This window comes from Triticum aestivum, chromosome 3B (genome assembly GCF_018294505.1).
Source record: "Triticum aestivum cultivar Chinese Spring chromosome 3B, IWGSC CS RefSeq v2.1, whole genome shotgun sequence".
Classification (NCBI taxonomy): domain Eukaryota; kingdom Viridiplantae; phylum Streptophyta; class Magnoliopsida; order Poales; family Poaceae; genus Triticum; species Triticum aestivum.
The window spans coordinates 67,625,550-67,645,398 of NC_057801.1; the positions used below are offsets into that span (position 1 = coordinate 67,625,550).

The 19,849-nt window shown below is 43.6% G+C and overlaps 1 protein-coding gene and 1 long non-coding RNA gene across 2 annotated transcripts; one reads left to right on the forward strand and one right to left on the reverse strand.

The window, feature by feature from the left end:
- The first annotated feature begins 7,983 nt into the window (after positions 1-7,983).
- On the forward strand, positions 7,984-9,377 carry LOC123064808 (uncharacterized). Its single transcript, XR_006430800.1, has 3 exons — positions 7,984-8,181; positions 8,261-8,395; positions 9,065-9,377. It is a non-coding gene; the product is annotated as an uncharacterized lncRNA (long non-coding RNA).
- Positions 9,378-17,719: 8,342 nt separating this feature from the next.
- LOC123064809 (epoxide hydrolase A) lies at positions 17,720-18,951 on the reverse strand. Its single transcript, XM_044488214.1, has 2 exons — positions 18,234-18,951; positions 17,720-18,119 (listed from the first exon to the last, which is right to left on the reverse strand). Exons 1-2 carry the CDS (start codon positions 18,944-18,946, stop codon positions 17,873-17,875), a joined length of 960 nt encoding a protein of 319 aa, XP_044344149.1. The 5' UTR covers positions 18,947-18,951; the 3' UTR covers positions 17,720-17,872.
- Between the last annotated feature and the right edge of the window lie 898 nt (positions 18,952-19,849).

Sequence of the window (19,849 nt, forward strand, 5' to 3'; positions counted from 1 at the left end):
GCTTCGCCGAAATTTAAAATTATAGAATTCTATGGCTAAGTGAGAGTGTTCAAGCACTATAAGTCCGGTTGCCTTGTTCGTTGTGTTGAGCGCCTCCCTAGATGGACCCAAAAATGGGAACAAGAGTGCTCAAGTTTATCCCGAACACCCCAGCACTCGTGGCATGGGGGCTGAAGCCGACGACTTGCCATCTCTCAGATTTAATAAACGGCCGCACAGAAGGTAATATTTTAAATTAACAAGCGTTGCTTAGCGCATATGAACAAAGTTTTCAGCGCACAGGATAACACATTGCGAATTTACTCAATAATTACATCCCTGGGGCACTCATCCGCAATCTTGCGGGCACCCTTCAGGACAGTCTTATAGTACATCTCGGGCGTACGATATTCCTTGCCCGCTGGTGGCGCGTCAGTGATTAGCTTCTCCGCATCCAGCTTGCCCCAATGCACCTTTGCGCGGGCAAGGGCCCGACGAGCACCTTCAATACAGGCGGAGCGCTTGATAACCTCCACCCAGGGGCACGCATCCACCAACCGTCGCACGAGGCCGAAGTAGCTCCCAGGCATGGCCTCTCCAGGCCACAGCCGGACTATGAGGCCCTTCATGGCCTGCTCGGCCACCTTGTGGAGCTCGACCAGCTGCTTCAGCTGGTCGCTAGGGGGCACCGGATGGCCGGCCTCAGCATACTGAGACCAGAAGACCTTCTCCGTTGAGCTCCCCTCCTCGGCTCGGTAGAATGCGGCGGCATCAGACACGCTGCGAGGCAGATCTGCAAACGCCCCTGGAGAGCTCCGAATTCGGGTAAGTAACACGTAATTTACATTCACATGCTTGCTTTGCATGAAAAATGCCTTACCCGCCGCTATCTTCCTCACCAACTCAATCTCCTGAAGGGACTTATGGGCATCGGCCTTGGCAGTTTTGGCACTTTCGAGAGCCGAGGCAAGCTCGGACTCTCGAGTCTTTGAGTCACGCTCCAAACTCTCATGCTTTTCCATGAGAGCCTGGAGCTCTTGCCGAACCACCGCCACCCGCGCCTCCTGCTTTTCTCGCTCTGCCCGTTCCGCGGCCGCATTGCGTTCGGCCGCGGACACGGCCTCCTTCAGGGTCGCCACCTCGTTCGTGGCCCCTGCAGTACCCATGTTATCCTTGTTATTTTTTGTTGCAACCTAAATCCTTTTCTGTAAGGTACAAGTTCAAAGTGGTGTTACTCACCTTCTTTGTCCTGGAGCTGCTTCTTGGCGCGGCCGAGCTCTTGCTCGGACCGCTCGAGCTCCTGCTTCAAAGCACCGACCTCCGCAGTCAGTGCGGCAGAGGTCAGCAGCGCAGCCTGCAACCCATATTGACATAATTTTTTAGCAACCCTGCGTATATCTTCTTTTTTTCAGATCCTCAGTCCGGCTTTTCTTTCCGAACACCGAACCGAGCATCAGGGGCTACTGTCTATGCGGTATTACATTGCATATTTTTAACTTCTTACCTCAAAGCCTGATAGAAGGCTACTGCAGGCTTCGGTCAGCCCGCTCTTGGCAAGCTGTACCTTCTGAATCACCGCACTCATAATAGTGCGGTGTTCTTCCTCGATGGAAGCGCTCTGCAGCGCCTCCAACAAATTGTCCGGCGCCTCCGGTTGGACGGAAGCTGCCGGCGTCACGGTCTTGCCCTTCGTGCGAAGGGGCCGCCGGCCGGACTCCGGAACCACTGCGGGTTCTGATGTGGAGTCCGGCGCAAAGTCCGGGAGGCCGCCTTGTGGCGCCTCCGGAGCCTCCCCCTGATGGGTCCCTTCTTGGGATCCCACCTCGGCGTCCTCGGTGTCGCGAGGGGTGGAGGCGGTCGGGATGGAGTCTACATCCGACGGAGCCAACGACCCGCTCGATGAAGCGGGGAGATCATCATTGGCCGGACTACAGGCAGCATGCGGCATCAGAATGACACTATGTGACGCAGAAAAAGAAATTATAAATCATTCAGGAATCCGGATACTTACGATCTCGCCGGAGGCCTGGCCCTTGAAGGCCATTCTTCCTCGCCAACGTTGATGTTGGCGGAGCTGTCCGGGGGAATAGTCCTTCCCCTCTTGGACCCTTCGGCCTCCCCTGTTGGGGAAGCCTTCCTCTTCCTCTCTCCCTCCTCTGGGAGAGAGTCCTCTTTCTCCTCCTCGTTTTCGGGGGAGGAGTCCGCCCCGGAGTCGTCGGACACCTGAAAACGGGAACTCTTTCGAGCACCCGTGGCCTCCTTCTTGGCCTTCTTCTCCGGCACCACGTGCGGTGCCGGAACCAGCAGCCTCGCTAGATGGGCGTCTACTGGGTTTTCTGGCATAGGAGCCGGGCAGATAATCTGCTCCGCCTTCCTCATCCAGTCCTGTCAAAGGAAAAGGGGAAATTAAAACCCGCATAGAGTCAAACTATGAAAAGCAAGTGTCCCGTAAAGGGGTAGAATCACTTACCTCGTCGGCTTGGCGCTGCGAGCGAAATCCGCGATCTTCAGTCGCGGATGCGGGGGCTTCGGCGCCCTTAAACAGCACCCTCCAGGCGCCTTCGTACGTCGTGTCGAAGAGCCCGCTCAGCGCCTGGTGCTGTTCCGGATTGAACTCCCACAGATTGAATGCCCGCTCCTGGCATGGGAGAATCCGGCGGACGAGCATGACTTGGACCACGTTAACCAGCCTGAGCTTCTTCACCAGCTTCTGGATACAGGCTTGGAGTCCCGTCAGCTCCTCCGAACTACCCCACAGCAAGCCCTTCTCTTTCCAGGAGGTGAGCTGCGTGGGGATACCAGATCTGAACTCGGGGGCCGCCGCCCACGTAGGGTCGCGCGGCTCGGTGATATAGAACCACCCCGATTGCCACCCCTTGACGGATTCCACGAAGGCCCCTTCGAACCAAAGGACGTTGGGCATCTTGCCCAACATGGCGCCTCCGCACTCCGCTTGAGTGCCCTTCACTACCTTCGGCTTGACATTGAAGGTCTTGAGCCACAAGCCGAAGTGGGGCTGGATGCAGAGGAAGGCCTCGCACACGACGATAAACGCCGAGATGTTGAGGATGAAGTTCGGCGCCAGATCATGGAAATCCAGGCCGTAGTAGAACATGAGCCCCCGGACAAAGGGGTGAAGTGGAAAGCCCAGTCCGCGGAGGAAGTGGGGAAGAAAAACGACCCTCTCATGGGGCCTGGGGGTGGGGATGAGCTGCCCCTCGTCGGGCAGCCGGTGCGCGATGTCGCCGGACAGGTAGCCGGCGCTGCGCAGTCTTTCGATGTGCTCCTCCGTAACGGAGGAGGTCATCCACTTGCCTCCCGCTCCAGACATGACTGGGGAAGGTTGAGACGAGATGTGCGGGCTTGGGCGCTGGAGCTCGAGTGCGCGGAGATGGATAAGCAAAGGAGGAAGAAGGCGTAGGTGAAAAGGTGAATCCTTATCCCTTATATGGGCGGGCGAAGTCTACGCGTCCCCCACCGGCCTGGTAAAACTCGCTTATCCCCCAAGCGTCACCATCAATGGCGCGGTTGGGTTACCCACGTCCGTATTGATGAGAATCCCGGATTAAGGGGGAACACGATCTCTGCTTCGACAAGACGTGCCAAGGAAACCGCTTCGCTAAATGCGCTGAGGTGGTAGAGTAAAAAACGATTCAAGTAATGGCTTGGTAGTGGCGTGACGTCATGCCGCAAAAAACGTCAGCAGATTGAACTTGTGTATATATTATTCTCTCTACGGTGGAATGTGGAATTTATTTTGCAGAGCCGGACACTATCCTGGTGTTCACAATCTTCTATCATTCGGAGGAGGAACCCGCCTTGCAATGCCAAGCAATATACGCGCCGGACTTATCGTCATTGAAGCCTGGTTCAGGGGCTACTGAGGGAGTCCTGGATTAGGGGGTGTCCGGATAGCCGGACTACCATCATCAGCCGAACTATCATCGGCCGGACTATCATCATCGACCGGACTCCAAGACTATGAAGATACAAGATTGAAGACTTCGTCCCGTGTCCGGATGGGACTTTCCTTGGCGTGGAAGGCAAGCTTGGCGATACGGATACGTAGATCTCCTACTATTGTAACCGACTCTATGTAACCCTAGCCCTCTCCGGTGTCTATATAAACCGGATGGCTCTAGTCCGTAGGACACAACAACAACCATTACAATCATACCATAGGCTAGCTTCTAGGGTTTAGCCTCCTTGATCTCGTGGTAGATCCACTCTTGTAAACATCCACAATATCAATATCAATCAAGCAGGACGTAGGGTTTTACCTCCATCAAGAGGGCCCGAACCTGGGTAAAACATCGTGTCCCTTGTCTCCTGTTACCATCCGCCTAGACGCACAGTTCGGGACCCCCTACCCGAGATCCGCCGGTTTTGACACCGACATCCACCATCAACGTGCAACTGGGGCCCGAGCTTTTTTTGTCCTAGTTGCAATCCCATCCTCGACCCATAACTGGGCCCCGACATTTTCTATGCTAGTTGCAGGTCCATCCTCGCCTCGCAATTGAGGCTCAACCTTTTTTCTCACAGTTGCGGGTCCACTCGCGACTGATAATTGGGGCCCGACCTTTTCATGTCCCAGTTGCAAGTCACTCTCGACTCACAATTAGAGCTAACCTTTTTTGTCCCAGTTGCAAGTCCACTCTCTACCCACAACTGAGGCATGATATTTTTAGTCTCAATTGCAAGTCCTCCTCGACTTGCAACTTCAGGCTAACAAATTTTATGAATATTTGTCGATTTCATGAATGTGTAAAAATGAGAGACGCCCTTTTGAGACATATCTTTTTGTATATAAGGAGTGTTTGTTCACCAATTCAAAAAATGCTGACGTTTCCAAAAAATGTTCTTAAAAATATTTATGTTTAAAAAAATGTGTTCACCAAAAAAAAATCCGCTTCAGTTTTTGTTTCAGAATTTCAACAAATATTCTTATTTTCAAGTTTTGTTTACAAATTCAAAAAGAAATAACAAACATTTTAAAGTTATCGGCACTTTTTTGGAAATCATGAATATTGTTTTTAAATTCGTGACCATTTTCAGAATTAGCGAACATTTTTTTGAAACGTGAACATTTGTTTCCAAACTCGTGAACATTTTTCGAATTAGTGAACATTTTTCCAATTAGCGAACATTTTTTGAATCATGATTAGTTATTGAAATTATGAACATTTTTTAAGTTTGTGAACATTTTTTTTTTTGCAAATTCGTGAACAGTTTTTGAATTCAATAAGAAAATTCTTCTATCATGATAGTTCAATTAAAATTAGCAACTTTTTGTGAAATTTAGAACTTTTTGATATCCCGAATTATTGAAAAAAGGAAAAACAAAAAAAGAAGAAGAAAGAAAACATGCAGCGTCCCGGCCCTCACATGGGCCGGCCCAGAAGTGCGCGAAGGAGGGAGCGCGGTCGCTTCTTTCGGGCAAACCCTATTCGGCGCCTTTAGCGCCTGTTATAGGCGTTTTCCCAAACGGGCGCATACCCCTCCGCCTCGTTGGGCCGGCCCATCTATCTTTCTCTTATCTGTTTTTCAAAACGCAAAAATGCGAGGCTGTGGCTAATCGAACCCGCGACCTCCCGGCTAGGAGTACACCCAGTCAACCACCACGCTACCAAACTTTCCGTGGTTAGGTACCTCTTATCTTCTTTTCTTCTTTCGACTTTTCCTTTTTCCTTTTTTCTCTTTTTCCTTTTTTCTCTTTCTTTTCTTTTTCTTCTTCTTCCTGGGTCGATGAACTTTTTCAAAATTCGTGATTTTTGTTCCAAAATCGATGAACAGTTTCTTAAAACTGATGAACTTTTTTCAATTTCCATGAATTTTTTCCACATTCGATGAACTTGTTTTCAATTTTGATGAACTTTTTTGAAATTCAATGAACTTTTTTAAAAGATGATGAACTTTTCCTAAATTTTTTGAACTATATTCAAAATCGATGAACTTTTCTAAAACTAGATGAACTGTTTTCAAAATTGATGAACTTTTTCAAAAAAGTTCATTAACCTTCTGCAAAATCAATGAACTTTTTAAAATTTGTGAACTTTTCTTAAAGAATGTTGAACTTTTTCATATTCACGACTTTCTCAAAATAATTCAGAAATCTAAGCTATATAATAGACGCGGCCGCACTTGTTCTTGTACTATTGGCGCTACTTCCAGTCAGAAATGAATGGTTGCTGTGGTGTTTAGTTAGTGCCAGTTCTTTTGTCAGAATCTGGGGATTCTCGCAGAATCCAACCCCTACCCAGTTTCTCTCAGAATTTTTGAGCCCATTTTGTTTTACAATCCTATCTAGTTAGGATCTAATTAGATAGGATTGTAAAACAAATTGGACTCAAAAATTCTGGGAAAAGCTGGGTAGGGGTCGGATTCTAAGAGAATTCCTAGATTCTGGCAAAAGAACTGGGCCTTAAGGTCCGCTGATGATGTTCTGAAATGTTAAATTGATTCACTGTTTTAATAAATGACCAGAAATTTTAAATACCGCTGCTACTAGACCTGATGTTTTTTTTTCTATCTCAATTGCACGGGTTGCAAGTCCACCTCAACTTGCAACTAGGACCAACCTTTTTTTCATTGTGTAAATATTTTTTAAGATGTCACGGATATATTTTTTGAAAAGCTTAAACAACTTATTAAAGGGAATTTGTGACGGCTTTAAGATTTGTGTTTTTAGTTTTTTTAGGCTGGTCCTGTATGACCTTCTTCATATGCATGCTTTTTTGAGCCAATCTCGATATGCGTGTGGCCTTGCCATTTTGCATGGGCGTTTTGCTTGTGGTTTTTGTCCCATGTGCTTTGGGTCATTCTTTTGTTTTCCTTAACAAGTTTTCATGTGTGTGTGTGTAAGAAGAGGAAAGGCGTGAGCTGTTGTGTAGTTGTTTTTTTAAGGACAAAGCTGTCGTGTAGTAGTTCTACTAGCAGCAGTAGAAGAGTGCTTTTTGCATGTCGCAACATTGGAGAATTGGAGATACTCCTACGTGGTAATTTACCAACCACCTTTTATTGTGTTGTTTAGCATTGCCCAAAAGCCCAAGACGAGGACAAGGACGCTTGTCCTCTCATATGCCCAGCCTACAGTACGCCGGCACGTAAGGAAAACCATATGCGCCGCTCATTGCGTAAATTGTCGGTAGAACGCACAGGCATACCCCGCATCGCTAGAAATGGGCCGGCCCATTATAGGAAGCTAGCCAGCCGGTTTTGGGAACCTTCTAGAAGGTTACCTGAACCGTTTTTTTTCCTTTTTGACCGTTTTTCCTGTTTCTTCTTTGGTTTTTCTTGTTTTTTCCATTTTTATATTTCTTTTTCTGCTTTCTTTGTCTTTTTTCTGTTTTCTCTCTGTTTTTTCGTTTCTTCTGAAACTTGTTCGGAAAGTTAAAAATGTGTTCGTGTCAAAACGTTCAAAATTCCAAAAAATGTTCGTGTTTTAAAAAATTGTTCATAAATTCGGAAATTGTTTGCATTTTTCAAAAATATTTAGGGCTTTGAGAAAATGTTCTTGTTTTACAAAAATTGTTTGGAATGTTTTTGTTCAACTTTTCAACAATTTTCAAAAAATGTTCCCGTTTTCAAAAATTGTTCCTGTTTTCATTTTTCAGGAGTTTCAAATAATGTTCCAGTTTAAAAAATTGTGCACAAATTTAATAAAATCGTGTTTGCAAACTTTGTTCAGGAATTTAGAAATATGTTCACGTTTCCAACTTTTGGTTTGAATTTTGAAAAAATGTTCTCTTTTTAAAAAAATTTGTTCGAATCCCCACAACCATGTGTGTGTGTGTGTGTGTGTGTGTGTGTGTGTGTGTGTGTGTGTGTGTGTGTGTGTGTGTGTAGGAAAATAGGTTGTTTCGTTCGCCCATTCCATCGCTCACCCCGCATTCCTTTATTTTGCCTGTTAATTAACTAAAATAATAATACGTGAAAAAAAATCTAACTAAACAAGGTCATTGATCCGATTTTCCTGGAGGTTTATTGTTTAGCTGGCGACCTTATCCAGTTGAAGCATATCGATCTCTTCTCCCGTGTCATTAGCGGCGGCGGCGGCGGCGGCAACGGCGACGATGGCGGCTTGCATCGTGGTTGGGGGCGTGATATTGGCCGCAAAAGAAGAGCTCGCTCGACGGCGTCCTCCACTGCAGTACGTGGTTCCTCTTCTCACCGGCCAACGGCCTCAACGTCAATGACCAGGTTCGTTTCTGCCGCGCGAAGACCATACTCGAAATCAAATCTACGGTTCGCTCACATCTCCTCTTCTTCAAGCATCCAGGTCGTCGGCTTCACCTGCAGCGCTGCTACTTGAAGAGCGCCATGCAAGAGAACAACGACGCCCAGTTTTTCCCACTCGACGTTCTTCCAACTCATAAGCAGCTGGTTTGGAAGCCCACTAATCAAGTAATACTAGGTACCTTTTCGATTTGTCTCATTACCATCTAGTACATACATAAATTCCTCATGGCAGAAATTTAATCCCGTTGAGCGCCATTGATTCTGGCGGCTCTCCTTCTGACTTCTTTCGGGTAAACAGGGCAGAAACCACCACGGATCCGATGCGACATGTTTGCGTGTGCAATATTTTCTGCATTTTTCCTTCTTGATAATGCTGTGGTCATTGATACCAAATATTTGGTATATTCATCGCGCGTTAGTGAGAATATGAGCCAAATCCATCATGCCCTGAGTGTAGTTCTAGTAAACTAGATGAGTATATTCATCAATGAAATCAGGATATACATCCACCTTCGTTTAATTGCCGTGGCCACTGTCCAATTGATTGGAGAACCAGAGGAGACTCACCTTCTCTCACCCCAGCTACCTAATTAAACTCTTATTCTTCAAGATCTACACAAATTTTCATATATCAGGTCAGCTACTGTCCTTCCTCGTGTAAACAAACTTTGAAGCTCTTTTTACTCTGTTTCTTTGTGGATGCTTGGTACACGTAGTTCAGTTTTTTCGTATATATAGCCAGGGACTTTGATATATTGTACAGTTATACAAATTATTTTTCAAGCAAATCTAACTTATGTTGCTAATTGTTTCCATTGAATATCCATGGATGCAATGCATGTAGGTTTGTGTGACTGAGGAGCAACTCCATGCGATGTACAGAAGCATATCTGCAGTTTCCCGGAAGACATAATCCTTCTTTTCTCCATTTTTTTGTAGCATTTAAAACTTTTTGAAGATGTAAAAATAGTTGCATAGTCCAGTTTTCTTGATCAGTATAAATGTTTCTGCTATATGCAAATTTCTGTACAACGAGTGCATCTTTTAAGCATGTTCTGCTAGATAGACCAATACTTCTATCTGAAGTAGTATACACTTCTTTGGCAATATTAATATGTATTTCTTTGGTTACAAGCACTGTATAGTTCTTCGAATGATAAGCAATAGTATGTGAAAAGGTTGCATATGCTTTTTGAATGATACTAACTATATACTTAAAAAAAAGAGGTCATGCTGAAGTATATACTGTTTTTAATCCCATGAAGTATATACTTCAAATCCAGTGAAGCTGTTTTAATCCCATGAAGTATATAATGCTTATATCCAGTGAAGTATACTGCTTTAAGTTCAGTGAAGTATATAGTTGTTTTTTAAACAAGTAGTATATACTTCTTATGTATCATCCACTGAAGTATATACCACCTTAAATAAGGACTATATAACACATACTTCATTTAATTGTATCATATAACTGAAAAAGCTGCAGTATATATTACGTAAAACAGTATATGCTCCTTACAAAATTAGTATATATAGTCCTTACAAAAATAAGTACATACCTCCTTCTAATAAAAAAAAGTTAGCATATACTTGAAAAAAACAGTATTTACCTGTTCCAAGGAAAATGGAGTGTACACCTTTTGAGATTATTGAGGTACATACTCCTTCAGAAGTGAAACTACAGTACTGAATATACTACAGAATATACTACAGTACATAGATGGACACGAACAAACCCATGCAATCTTCCAAGTTGCTACGTATAGGACCAATTCAATCGGCACCAAGGATCTCTAATTCTCCTTCCAAACGCAAGCACTCTGTTTGAAACGTGATATACTCCTAAGGAAAGGTGATATACTTCCTTCCGAAATAACAACTCTTAAACAGATTCCTATTTGCTAGCGGGTCAAGATGGCCGTTCCTCCCTTCCAGGTCACCACATGGACCCACCTTATATACCGATTATTTTTCTGCCATTTTTACGTTGGTTCTCAGCTGTTTATCTTATCCATCGGGGGTGGGAGTACATACTCGTGGGAGTATAAAAATGTACCCACCTTATATATATGCTATCCTCAGTGCGCGTTCGATTTCAGCTTGTTGTTTTCATGGGCTGGCCCAGTCGAAGCCCCGCCTGTGCGAAACGATAGCAATTTGACGCAGAGAGCATCACATAGGAGGTCTCGGCACATAGGAGGCACCGCGCCGGCGAGCAATAGCTCCTGTTCGGCGCCTGCTGCGCCCGAACCGTTACCTGGCGCATACTACAGCGTCCTGTTGGCGCAGCCCATGAAAGCAGTGTGAACCAACCTGTAGCACAAAAAAAATCTGCAGAAAAGGGATTCAAAGTCGCGTCACAAATTCCGAATCCCAGACACGCTAACCACTAGAGCAACTGGAAACTTTTGACAGACATGAAGCACCAACCCTATAAGAATAAGTGTGGACGCCCTATTTATTGCACAATACCCTCTATTAGATCACTTAATTTTCCAAATTATTCAGAAAAAATGTGAATTTGAAAAGGTTCGTCGATTTTGAAAAAAAACATCATTTTCTCAGGAAAGTTCACAAACTTAAAAAGGTTCATCAATTTTGAAAAAATTTCATCAATTTTTTTTAAAAAGTTCACCGAGTTTGAAAAAAGTTCATCAAATTTCAAAGAAATTTCACCGACTTTAAAAAAAGTTCACAAATTTTTAGAAAAGTTCATTGAGTTTTAAAAAAATCATTGAGTTTTAAAAAAAGTTCATCAAATTTGAAGAAAAGTTCATCAAACTTGAAAAAATGTCATCGAACTTGGAGAAAAGTTCAGCAATTTCGAGAAAGGACCATCGAATTTGATAAGCTCATCCATTTTTAAGGAAAAAAATCACGAATTTTAAAAACATCATCGAACAAGGAAGAAGAAAGAAGGAAAAGAAGAAGTAGAAAGAAGAATAGAAGAAAAAGATGTAAGTAGTCACCTAATAATTGGAGGCAGAATGGTTACTGCGAGCTGCTCCGACACAGGATTTCACCTGTTCGAGTGTCACCCTCGTCCGCATTTTTTTGTTTTTGCTGGAAAATAGCAAAAACAGAAGAAAAAAGCAGATGGGCCGGCCCAGCGTGGGGTGGGGGTATTCGCCAGTTTGCAAAAAAACGCCTACAACCGGCGCTAAAACTGCCGAATAGCAAAATCACCCACTTTCCCAGGTTGTGATAAGTGGCGCGATACATGTGCACCACTTGTCGCAGGTTGAAAGTTTTCTCTTTTTTCGTAAATCCATTATTCAAAACGCTTTGTCTTTTAAACCGTATTTTCAAATCTTAAACCATTTTCATCGTTGAATTCCTCGCATCAAGATCTTCAAAATAAGATCCAATGTTGATAGGTTTTGACGAACTTTTCTTTCACAAAAAAAACGGACGAAAAAACCGACCCGAGAGCACGTGTTTTTTTCCTTTGCAAAACAGGCACGCCCTGTCTCTCGCGAAATCACAACCATGCCTCTCGCAGAAGCAAAACCATGCCTCTCACGGAAGGAAAAAAAACAGAAAACACGTTTTTTTCGTTTCCAAGAGGCACGGTCGTGACTCTCACAAAATCACAACCATGCTTCTCGCGGAAGCAAACCGTGCCTCTCGCTGAAGGAGAAAAAAATAGAAAACACGTATTTTTTTGTTTTCGAGAGGCACAACCGTGACTCTCGCTAAAGCACAACCATGCCTCCCGTGAAAGCAAAACTGTGCCTCTCGCGGAATGAAAAAAACAGAAAACTCGTTTTTTTCCGTTCCCGAGAGGCACGGCCGTGACTCTCGTGAAAGCAAAATCGTGCCTCTCGCAGAAGCAAAACCCTGACTCTCACGGAAGGGAAAAAAAATAGAGAACGCGTATTTTTCGTTTCCGAGAGGCACAGCCGTGACTCTCGCGAAAGCATAACCCTGCCTCTCACATCTAAAAAAACAGCTATAGCCAATATGGACACTAATGGCGCACTATACATGTGGTGCGCCATTAGTAACCAAAACAGTAATGGTGCACCAGGTGAAAAGTGCGCCATTAATAAGTTTGACCAAGGTTTGATCCAGTGATACACATAGTAATGGCGCACTTTGTAAAGGTGCGCCATTACTAAGTTGACATAGTAATGGCGCACCTTTATAAAGTGCGCCATAACTATGTGTATGACTGGGTGAAACCTTGGTCAAACTTAGTAATGCGCACCTATACAAAATGCGTCATCACTAACTTTGACCAAGTCATACACATAGTAATTGCACATTTTGTGAAGGTGCGTCATTACTAACTTTCTAGGTGGCCGAAAATTTCACCAAATGCACCTCCCCCTGGTGGACCGCCTTTTCAGTTTTTAGAAAAATAAAAGAAATGGTGGAAATGTCAAAAAAAAAAAAAATAAGTTTCCCATGTGATATGTGGTCTAGTTATTGAGAAAATTTACAAATATGAATTTTGACTTTATTTGCAAAATCTCTCTGGAATTTAGTAAAATGGGCATAACTTTTGCATACAAACTCGGATTAAAAAAATTATATGAAAAATCATCTACTCAAAAAGTTACATCCGAATTCAACAGGGGGAATAAAAGATACGGGGCTTTTAAGATCTAGAGGGGGAGAAAATGGAAAAAAATTCAAACTTAGTAATGGCGCACCATTTGCTAGGTGCACCCCTAGTAACAGAAAAAAATTGGTTTCGAATTTTTTTTTGTAAAAAATATTCAAAATAAGATACGTAATATGACCGGAAAGTTTGAAATATTTTTTCAAAATTTCATCACACTCATGAACATGAACAAAGTCCTTAACATCAACAAGGTTTAATATGATTGATATGATAGGTATATCAAAAAGTGCCTGTTAAGTGAGCTGGTGCTGGGGTTGGATAGAACTGAGAAGTTAAGCGTGCTGGGTGCTGGGGTTGACCCGAGATTAAGAAAAACACAAAAAAAATTCTGGAAAAAATTAAAGAAAATATTTTTAAAAAAAATCTGTAAAAAATTTGACAAAAAATTATTAGTAATGGCGCACTTCTATGTGATGCATCATTACTAAGTCAAATAGTAATGGCGCACTTCACGACAGAGTAATGACGCACTATAGGTGCGCCATTACTAACAGTTACTAATGGCGTGCTAATAATGACCCACCTATAGTGCGCCATTAATAGCCAAAATAGGTGCGCTATTAATAGCCTATTTTCTAGTAGTCTCGCGGAAGGAAAACCATGACTCTCGCGGAACAAAAAAAAAGAATATACATTTTTTTGCGGGAAAAAATTAAATTTTTTCCTAAAAGCTAAGGAAGACCGTGGAAAACCGAAACGTCGAAAAAACTCGGGAAAATCATTTAAAAGCCGAAAATGCGTGGGAAAAAAATCTGGAGGGAGCGCTCACACGCGACAGACGGCTGAGAACGAGCCAAGTGAGTTGATCATTGTGAGGCTCCCGAAGGAGCCCTCGTCAACTAGTTGGTCTCGCAGAATAGTGTTTGCCCCGGCGAGCGAGGTAGCAGTACCGCTCGCAGCTGTTTCTATTGGCCGGCCCATTTAGGGGTTTCGCCCCCAACCGGTTTCGGCAACGCTCTAGAACCTTCTCTGAACTGGGGTTTTATATTTTTCTTTCAGTTTTTCTTTTCTTCCCTTTTTCATTTTTTCTTTTCTTTGTCTGTTTTTTTTCATTTTTTCTTTACTGTTTTGTTTTCATTTTTATTCTTTTTTTTTAATTTACAAAAATCAATTAATTCATGATTTGTTTTAAAATTGTTATTTCTTTTGGAATGATGAGGGTTTTTTAAATCGTGGTATTATGTTTACTAATTCGTTAACATTCTCTTAAATCAGGTACATTTTTTAAAACTCACGAACATTTTTTCAAAACCGTGAACATTTTCTTAAATTTGTAAACATTCTCTTAAGTCATGAACATGTTTTTCAATCATGAATGTTTTTTTTTGAAATAACAAACATTTTAAAGTTATCGGCATTTTTTTGGAAATCATGAATATTGTTTTTAAATTCGTGACCATTTTCAGAATTAGTGAACATTTTTTTGAAACGTGAACATTTGTTTCCAAACTCGTGAACATTTTTTGAATTAGTGAACATTTTTCCAATTAGCGAACATTTTTTGAAAAATGATTAGTTATTGAAATTATGAACATTTTTTAAGTTTGTGAACATTTTTTTTGCAAATTCGTGAACAGTTTTTGAATTCCATAAAAAAATTCTTCTATCATGATAGTTCAATTAAAATTAGCAACTTTTTGTGAAATTTAGAACTTTTTTGATATCCCGAATTATTGAAAAAAGGAAAAACCAAAAAAGAATAAGAAAGAAAACATGCAGCGCCCCGGCCCTCACATGGGCCGGCCCAGAAGTGCGCGAAGGAGGGAGCGCGGTCGCTTCTTTCGGGCAAACCCTATTCCGCGCCTTTAGCGCCTGTTATAGGCGTTTTCCCAAACGGGCGCATACCCCTCCGCCACGTTGGGCCGGCCCATCTATCTTTCTCTTATCTGTTTTCCAAAACGCAAAAATGCGAGGCTGTGGCTAATCGAACCTGCGACGTCCCGGCTAGGAGTACACCCAGTCAACCACCACGCCACCAACCTTTCCGTTGTTAGGTACCTCTTATCTTCTTTTCTTCTTTCGACTTTTCCTTTTTCCTTTTTTCTCTTTCTTTTCTTTTTCTTCTTCTTCCTGGGTCGATGAACTTTTTCAAAATTCGTGTTTTTGTTCCAAAATCGATGAACAGTTTCTTAAAACTGATGAACTTTTTTCAATTTCCATGAATTTTTTCCACATTCGATGAACTTGTTTTCAATTTTGATGAACTTTTTTGAAATTCGATGAACTTTTTTAAAAGATGATGAACTTTTCCTAATTTTTTTGAACTATATTCAAAATCGATGAACTTTTCTAAAACTAGATGAACTATTTTCAAAATTGATGAACTTTTTCAAAAAAGTTCATTAACCTTCTGCAAAATTGATGAACTTTTTCAAAGTTTGTGAACTTTTCTTAAAGAATGTTGAACTTTTTCATATTCACGGCTTTCTCAAAATAATTCAGAAATCTAAGCTATATAATAGACACGGCCGCACTTGTTCTTGTACTATTGGCGCTACTTTGAGTCAGAAATGAATGGTTGCTGTGGTGGTTAGTTAGTGCCAGTTGTTTTGCCAGAATCTGGGGATTCTCGCAGAATCCAACCCCTACCCAGTTTCTCTCAGAATTTTTGAGCCCATTTTGTTTTACAATCCTATCTAGTTAGGATCTAATTAGATAGGATTGTAAAACAAATTGGGCTCAAAAATTCTGGGAGAAGCTGTGTAGGGGTCGGATTCTAAGAGAATCCCCAGATTCTGGCATAAGAACTGGGCCTTAAGGTCCGCTGATGATGCAACCACCTGAGTTCGATCCAGGGGAACACACCTTTTTGCGGTTTTTTAAGGTTAAAAGTTTGCTGCGAGCCTTCGTGGGCCGGCCCAACAGGGCGCGGCAGTGTGCGCCAGGAGACAGTTCGGGTGCAGCAGGCGCCGAACAGGAGGGATTTTCCTATTTGACGCATTTTGCGTCAAGTTGTCGCGGCGCCGCACATGCATCGACCGTGACGGGCCGGCCCAGTTAAAAGCGCCACATGCTTTACAACGATCCCGGTTTTAGGAACATTCTGGAAGGTTTTAGTCGGTTTTTCCGGTTTTGGGAACCTTCTAGCAGGTTCCTGAACCGGATTTTTCTTTTATTTTTCTGTTTCTTTCTTCTTTTCCTTTTTTTCTTTTTCCCTATTTCAATTTTCTGTTTTTTTCTTTTTTTCCTGTTTCAGTTTTCCGGTTATTTCACTGTCAGAAAATGTTCCCACTGTCAAAATTAGTTCACAATTTGTTAAAATGTTCATGTTTTGGAACTTGGTTTGTACAATTAAAAAAAGTTCTCACCTTCAAGATTTTGTTCACAAATTTAAAAAATGTTCATGTTGCCGATTTTTTTTAAAAGAATGTTCCCACTTTCAAATTTTGTTCACGAGGAAACAGGAACATATTTCGTAAATTCAAAAAATGTTCGAAATTATAAAAATGTTCCAGTTTTCCAAATTTGTTGACAAATTCAGAAAAATGTCCGTGCTTTGAAAAAGTATCATATCTTCGAAAAGTGTTGTCATTTTCAATTTTTGTTCCTGATTTTCAGAAAATGTTTGCATCTTTTCTGAATTTCTTCATAATTTAAAAAAATGTTCACACTTTCAAATTTTGTTCACAATGAAACACGAACATATTTCATAAATTCAAAAAATGTTCAGATTTATAAAAATGTTCCAGTTTTCCAAATTTGTTCACAAATTCAGAAAAATGTTCGTGCTTTGAAAAAGTATCATATCTTCGAAAAGTGTTGCCATTTTCAATTTTTGTTCCTGATTTTCAGAAAATGTTTGCATCTTTTCTGAAATTCTTCATAATTTCAAAAAATGTTCCCACTTTCAAATTTTGTTCACAAGGAAACACGAACATATTTCGTAAATTCAAAAAATGTTCAGAATTACAAAAATGTTCCAGTTTTCCAAATTTGTTCACAAATTCAGAAAAATGTTCGTGCTTTGAAAAAGTATCATATCTTCGAAAAGTGTTGCCATTTTCAATTTTTGTTCCTGATTTTCAGAAAGTGTTTGCACCTTTTCTAAAATTCTTCATAATTTCAAAAAATGTTCTCCCTTTCAAATTGTGTTCACTAGGAGACACGAACATATTTCGTAAATTGAAAAAAGTTTGGAATTATAAAAATGTTCCTGTTTTTCAAATTTGTTCATAAATTCAGAAAAATGTTCGTGTTTCCGAAAAGTATCATACTTCAAAAAAGTGTTGTCAAATTCACAATTTTAAAAATGTTTGCGTTTCAAAATATGTTAACCTTTTTCAAAAAAGAAATCAACTTCAAACTTTCATATAGGACAAGCTCCCATTGAGACATAGACTCTCAGGAGCTATAGTCAGCAAGCTACCTTGTTCACCTACACTTTAGTTTTTGGGAAATTTTCATGAGAAATAAAATTGACAAGTCAAATTTGAAGATTATTTTTTGTGAATGTTCAGTTTTTGCCACTATCGTTGGTTTCTTTAAACATTGCGCTGCAAAAGTAGCACAGGAGGTACCTTGGCGCAGCGGAACAGCTACTCCAGCTGACCACGTAGTCAGGGGTTCGAATCCTCAGCTCGCACAGTTCTTTTAGCATTTTTTCACCTCGCCAACGGAAAATGGGCCGGCCCAGGCGAAACCTACCTATCCGAAGCGACGACTCTTTGCCGCAATAAGCGGCGAGTAGGAGCTCCCGAACAGGAGCTCTCCTTCTTTCGTAGCGCGTTGTTCGCCGTACATGAGCTCCCGACTAATACAACCATAACAAACAAGCCCGTGACAAACAAACAAGCCTGAGAACGAAGTTGATAACGGGAAAAAAGGATCAAGAACCTTCCTGCCAAATGAATTATGGTGCGAATTATCATATGTTTAGAAAACACAATTTTCTATTTCAGTTTGTGAAGAAAAACACTCAAACATGAACTGTTATTGAATTTCCCATCATCCATGTGCGCAAACAGCTATCCCGGTAGATCACCAGGAGTAATAATCCCCATACCTCGCAAGGCTGCGCTTTCGTCAGAACTTTTTCAGGAAGTCGTAGATGTGCTCGTTGACCTCCTCTGCCTTCTCCAGGTGGATGTAGTGCGCACCGCCGGCGATTACCACCACCTCCTCAAGCCCTGGCACGTCTCCCTTGAGGCCGCCCTTGTGTATGTACTCCTGCACCCCCGTGTAGTTGTACGACATCGCCGATTCCCCCGCCATGAACTTGGTCGGTACCGTCACCTTGGCCGCAGTCCACGGCGCAGACAGCTCCCAGTTCCTCCAACATATCCGAAAATTGCAAAGTTTAATCATCAAGAATTAAATCAAACTAAGCCGTATGAAATGAATGAAAAACACGACTACTAATTTGTACTCCGGTAGAAGTTCTTACAGGTCGAGGCAGCGGTAGAAGTTCATGGCGCCGGAGAACCCCGTCTGGTCGAACTTGGCCGCGAGATGGCCGACGTAATCCTGTGATACCCACGGGGGCAAAGGAATGTCCTCGTCCATTGGGCCCCACCACTCTTTGGACAGCGAGATCGCGCCGGTGTCGCGGGTCGTCAGGAGCTTCTTAAAGATGAATTTGGTGTCCATCTGCGCGAACTCTGCCTCCATGACGCCGTGTTCCTGCAGCCGGAGGAGGTAGTATCCGTCGCCGTAGAGCCGCCGAAACAACTCAAGTGGCTTCACGGAGGGGTTGCGCGGCATGAAGGCGACGCTCATGTTGACCAGCGCGCGCACCCGCTCGGGGCGGAACATGCAGAGGTTCCACGCCAGCAGGGCTCCCCAGCCTTGTCCCACCACAAACACCTGCGGTAGGGACAAGGCGTCGAGGAGTCCAACCAGGTCGCCTACGATGTGGAAAGCACTGTAGGACGACGGGGAGATCGGGGCGGCGGAGTCGCCATAGCCGCGGAGGTCGGGGGCCAGGCAGCGGTAGCCGCGCTCGGAGAGGAATCGGAGCTGGTGGTGCCACGAGCACCAAAGCTCCAGGAATCCATGCAGGAGAAGGACCGTGCCGGCCGCACCGTTGCCGATCTCGCCGACATGGATCTTGATGCCGTTCACTTCCAGCGTCCGGTGGGTCACGCCATCCAATGCCATTGATGTTGCCATCTCGCTCTCTTTGTGAGCGTGACTGTGGCGTTTCTACTATATATATTTGTTGTCCTCTACTCTTTGGTCCTCGCTGATGGTCTTGTCGTTGTATCTAGAAGATGCTATTAGGAGGAAAGATGAAGATACTCTGTTGTTCCTGTTTTGTCCCTTGTGGAAAACGTCTTGTTCCGTCACAAAAGATACACGTGGCATATATATTCCTAAATGATAACGTTTACTTGTGTGGTACTTATCAACACATCCACGCGCACTTGATGCCGTCCATCACTCTGCGCAAATTTTGAAGCACTAGAACTTGCCACGTCAGCCCATGGACTCGTGCGGGGTGAAACTAACCCGACCGAACGCCACCGACTCCTCTCCCTCACTTTATCTTCCCCACTCCTCGCCTCACCTTTTCTTCCCCACTCACCCACACCGGTACGTCACTCCTCTTATGTCCTCCCCCGCCAGTCTCTAATCCGGCGAAGCCCGTGGATCCCGGCAACTCACGGCGAGGGCTACGCTAGATGCGCGGTTGGAGGGCCCCTAATGGCGGTAGATGGCTGGATCCCACCCAAGCACGCCAGGGCATGATGACCACTCGCGCATCCGTCTCCATGAGCGGTGGCTCATCGCAAGCCGGGCGACGACGTGGCTACAACCAGGTCGAGGCGTTCGCGCGGAGTCCCTACACGCGAGGCCGCGGGGCGTGTCAGCGGCGGGGCGACGGAGATCACACGAGGCGAAGCTCGAGGGGGTGCAGCAGAGCCGAAGCCAACGAGACTCTACTCAAGGAGGCGGGGCACAGTCTGAGAGTAGCATATGGGGATTAACGGGGGCTCTGGCGCCGCGGGATGGTCGTGGTGGACGCCGACGGGGGCAATGGCCCGGTCGGCAGGCGGCTGG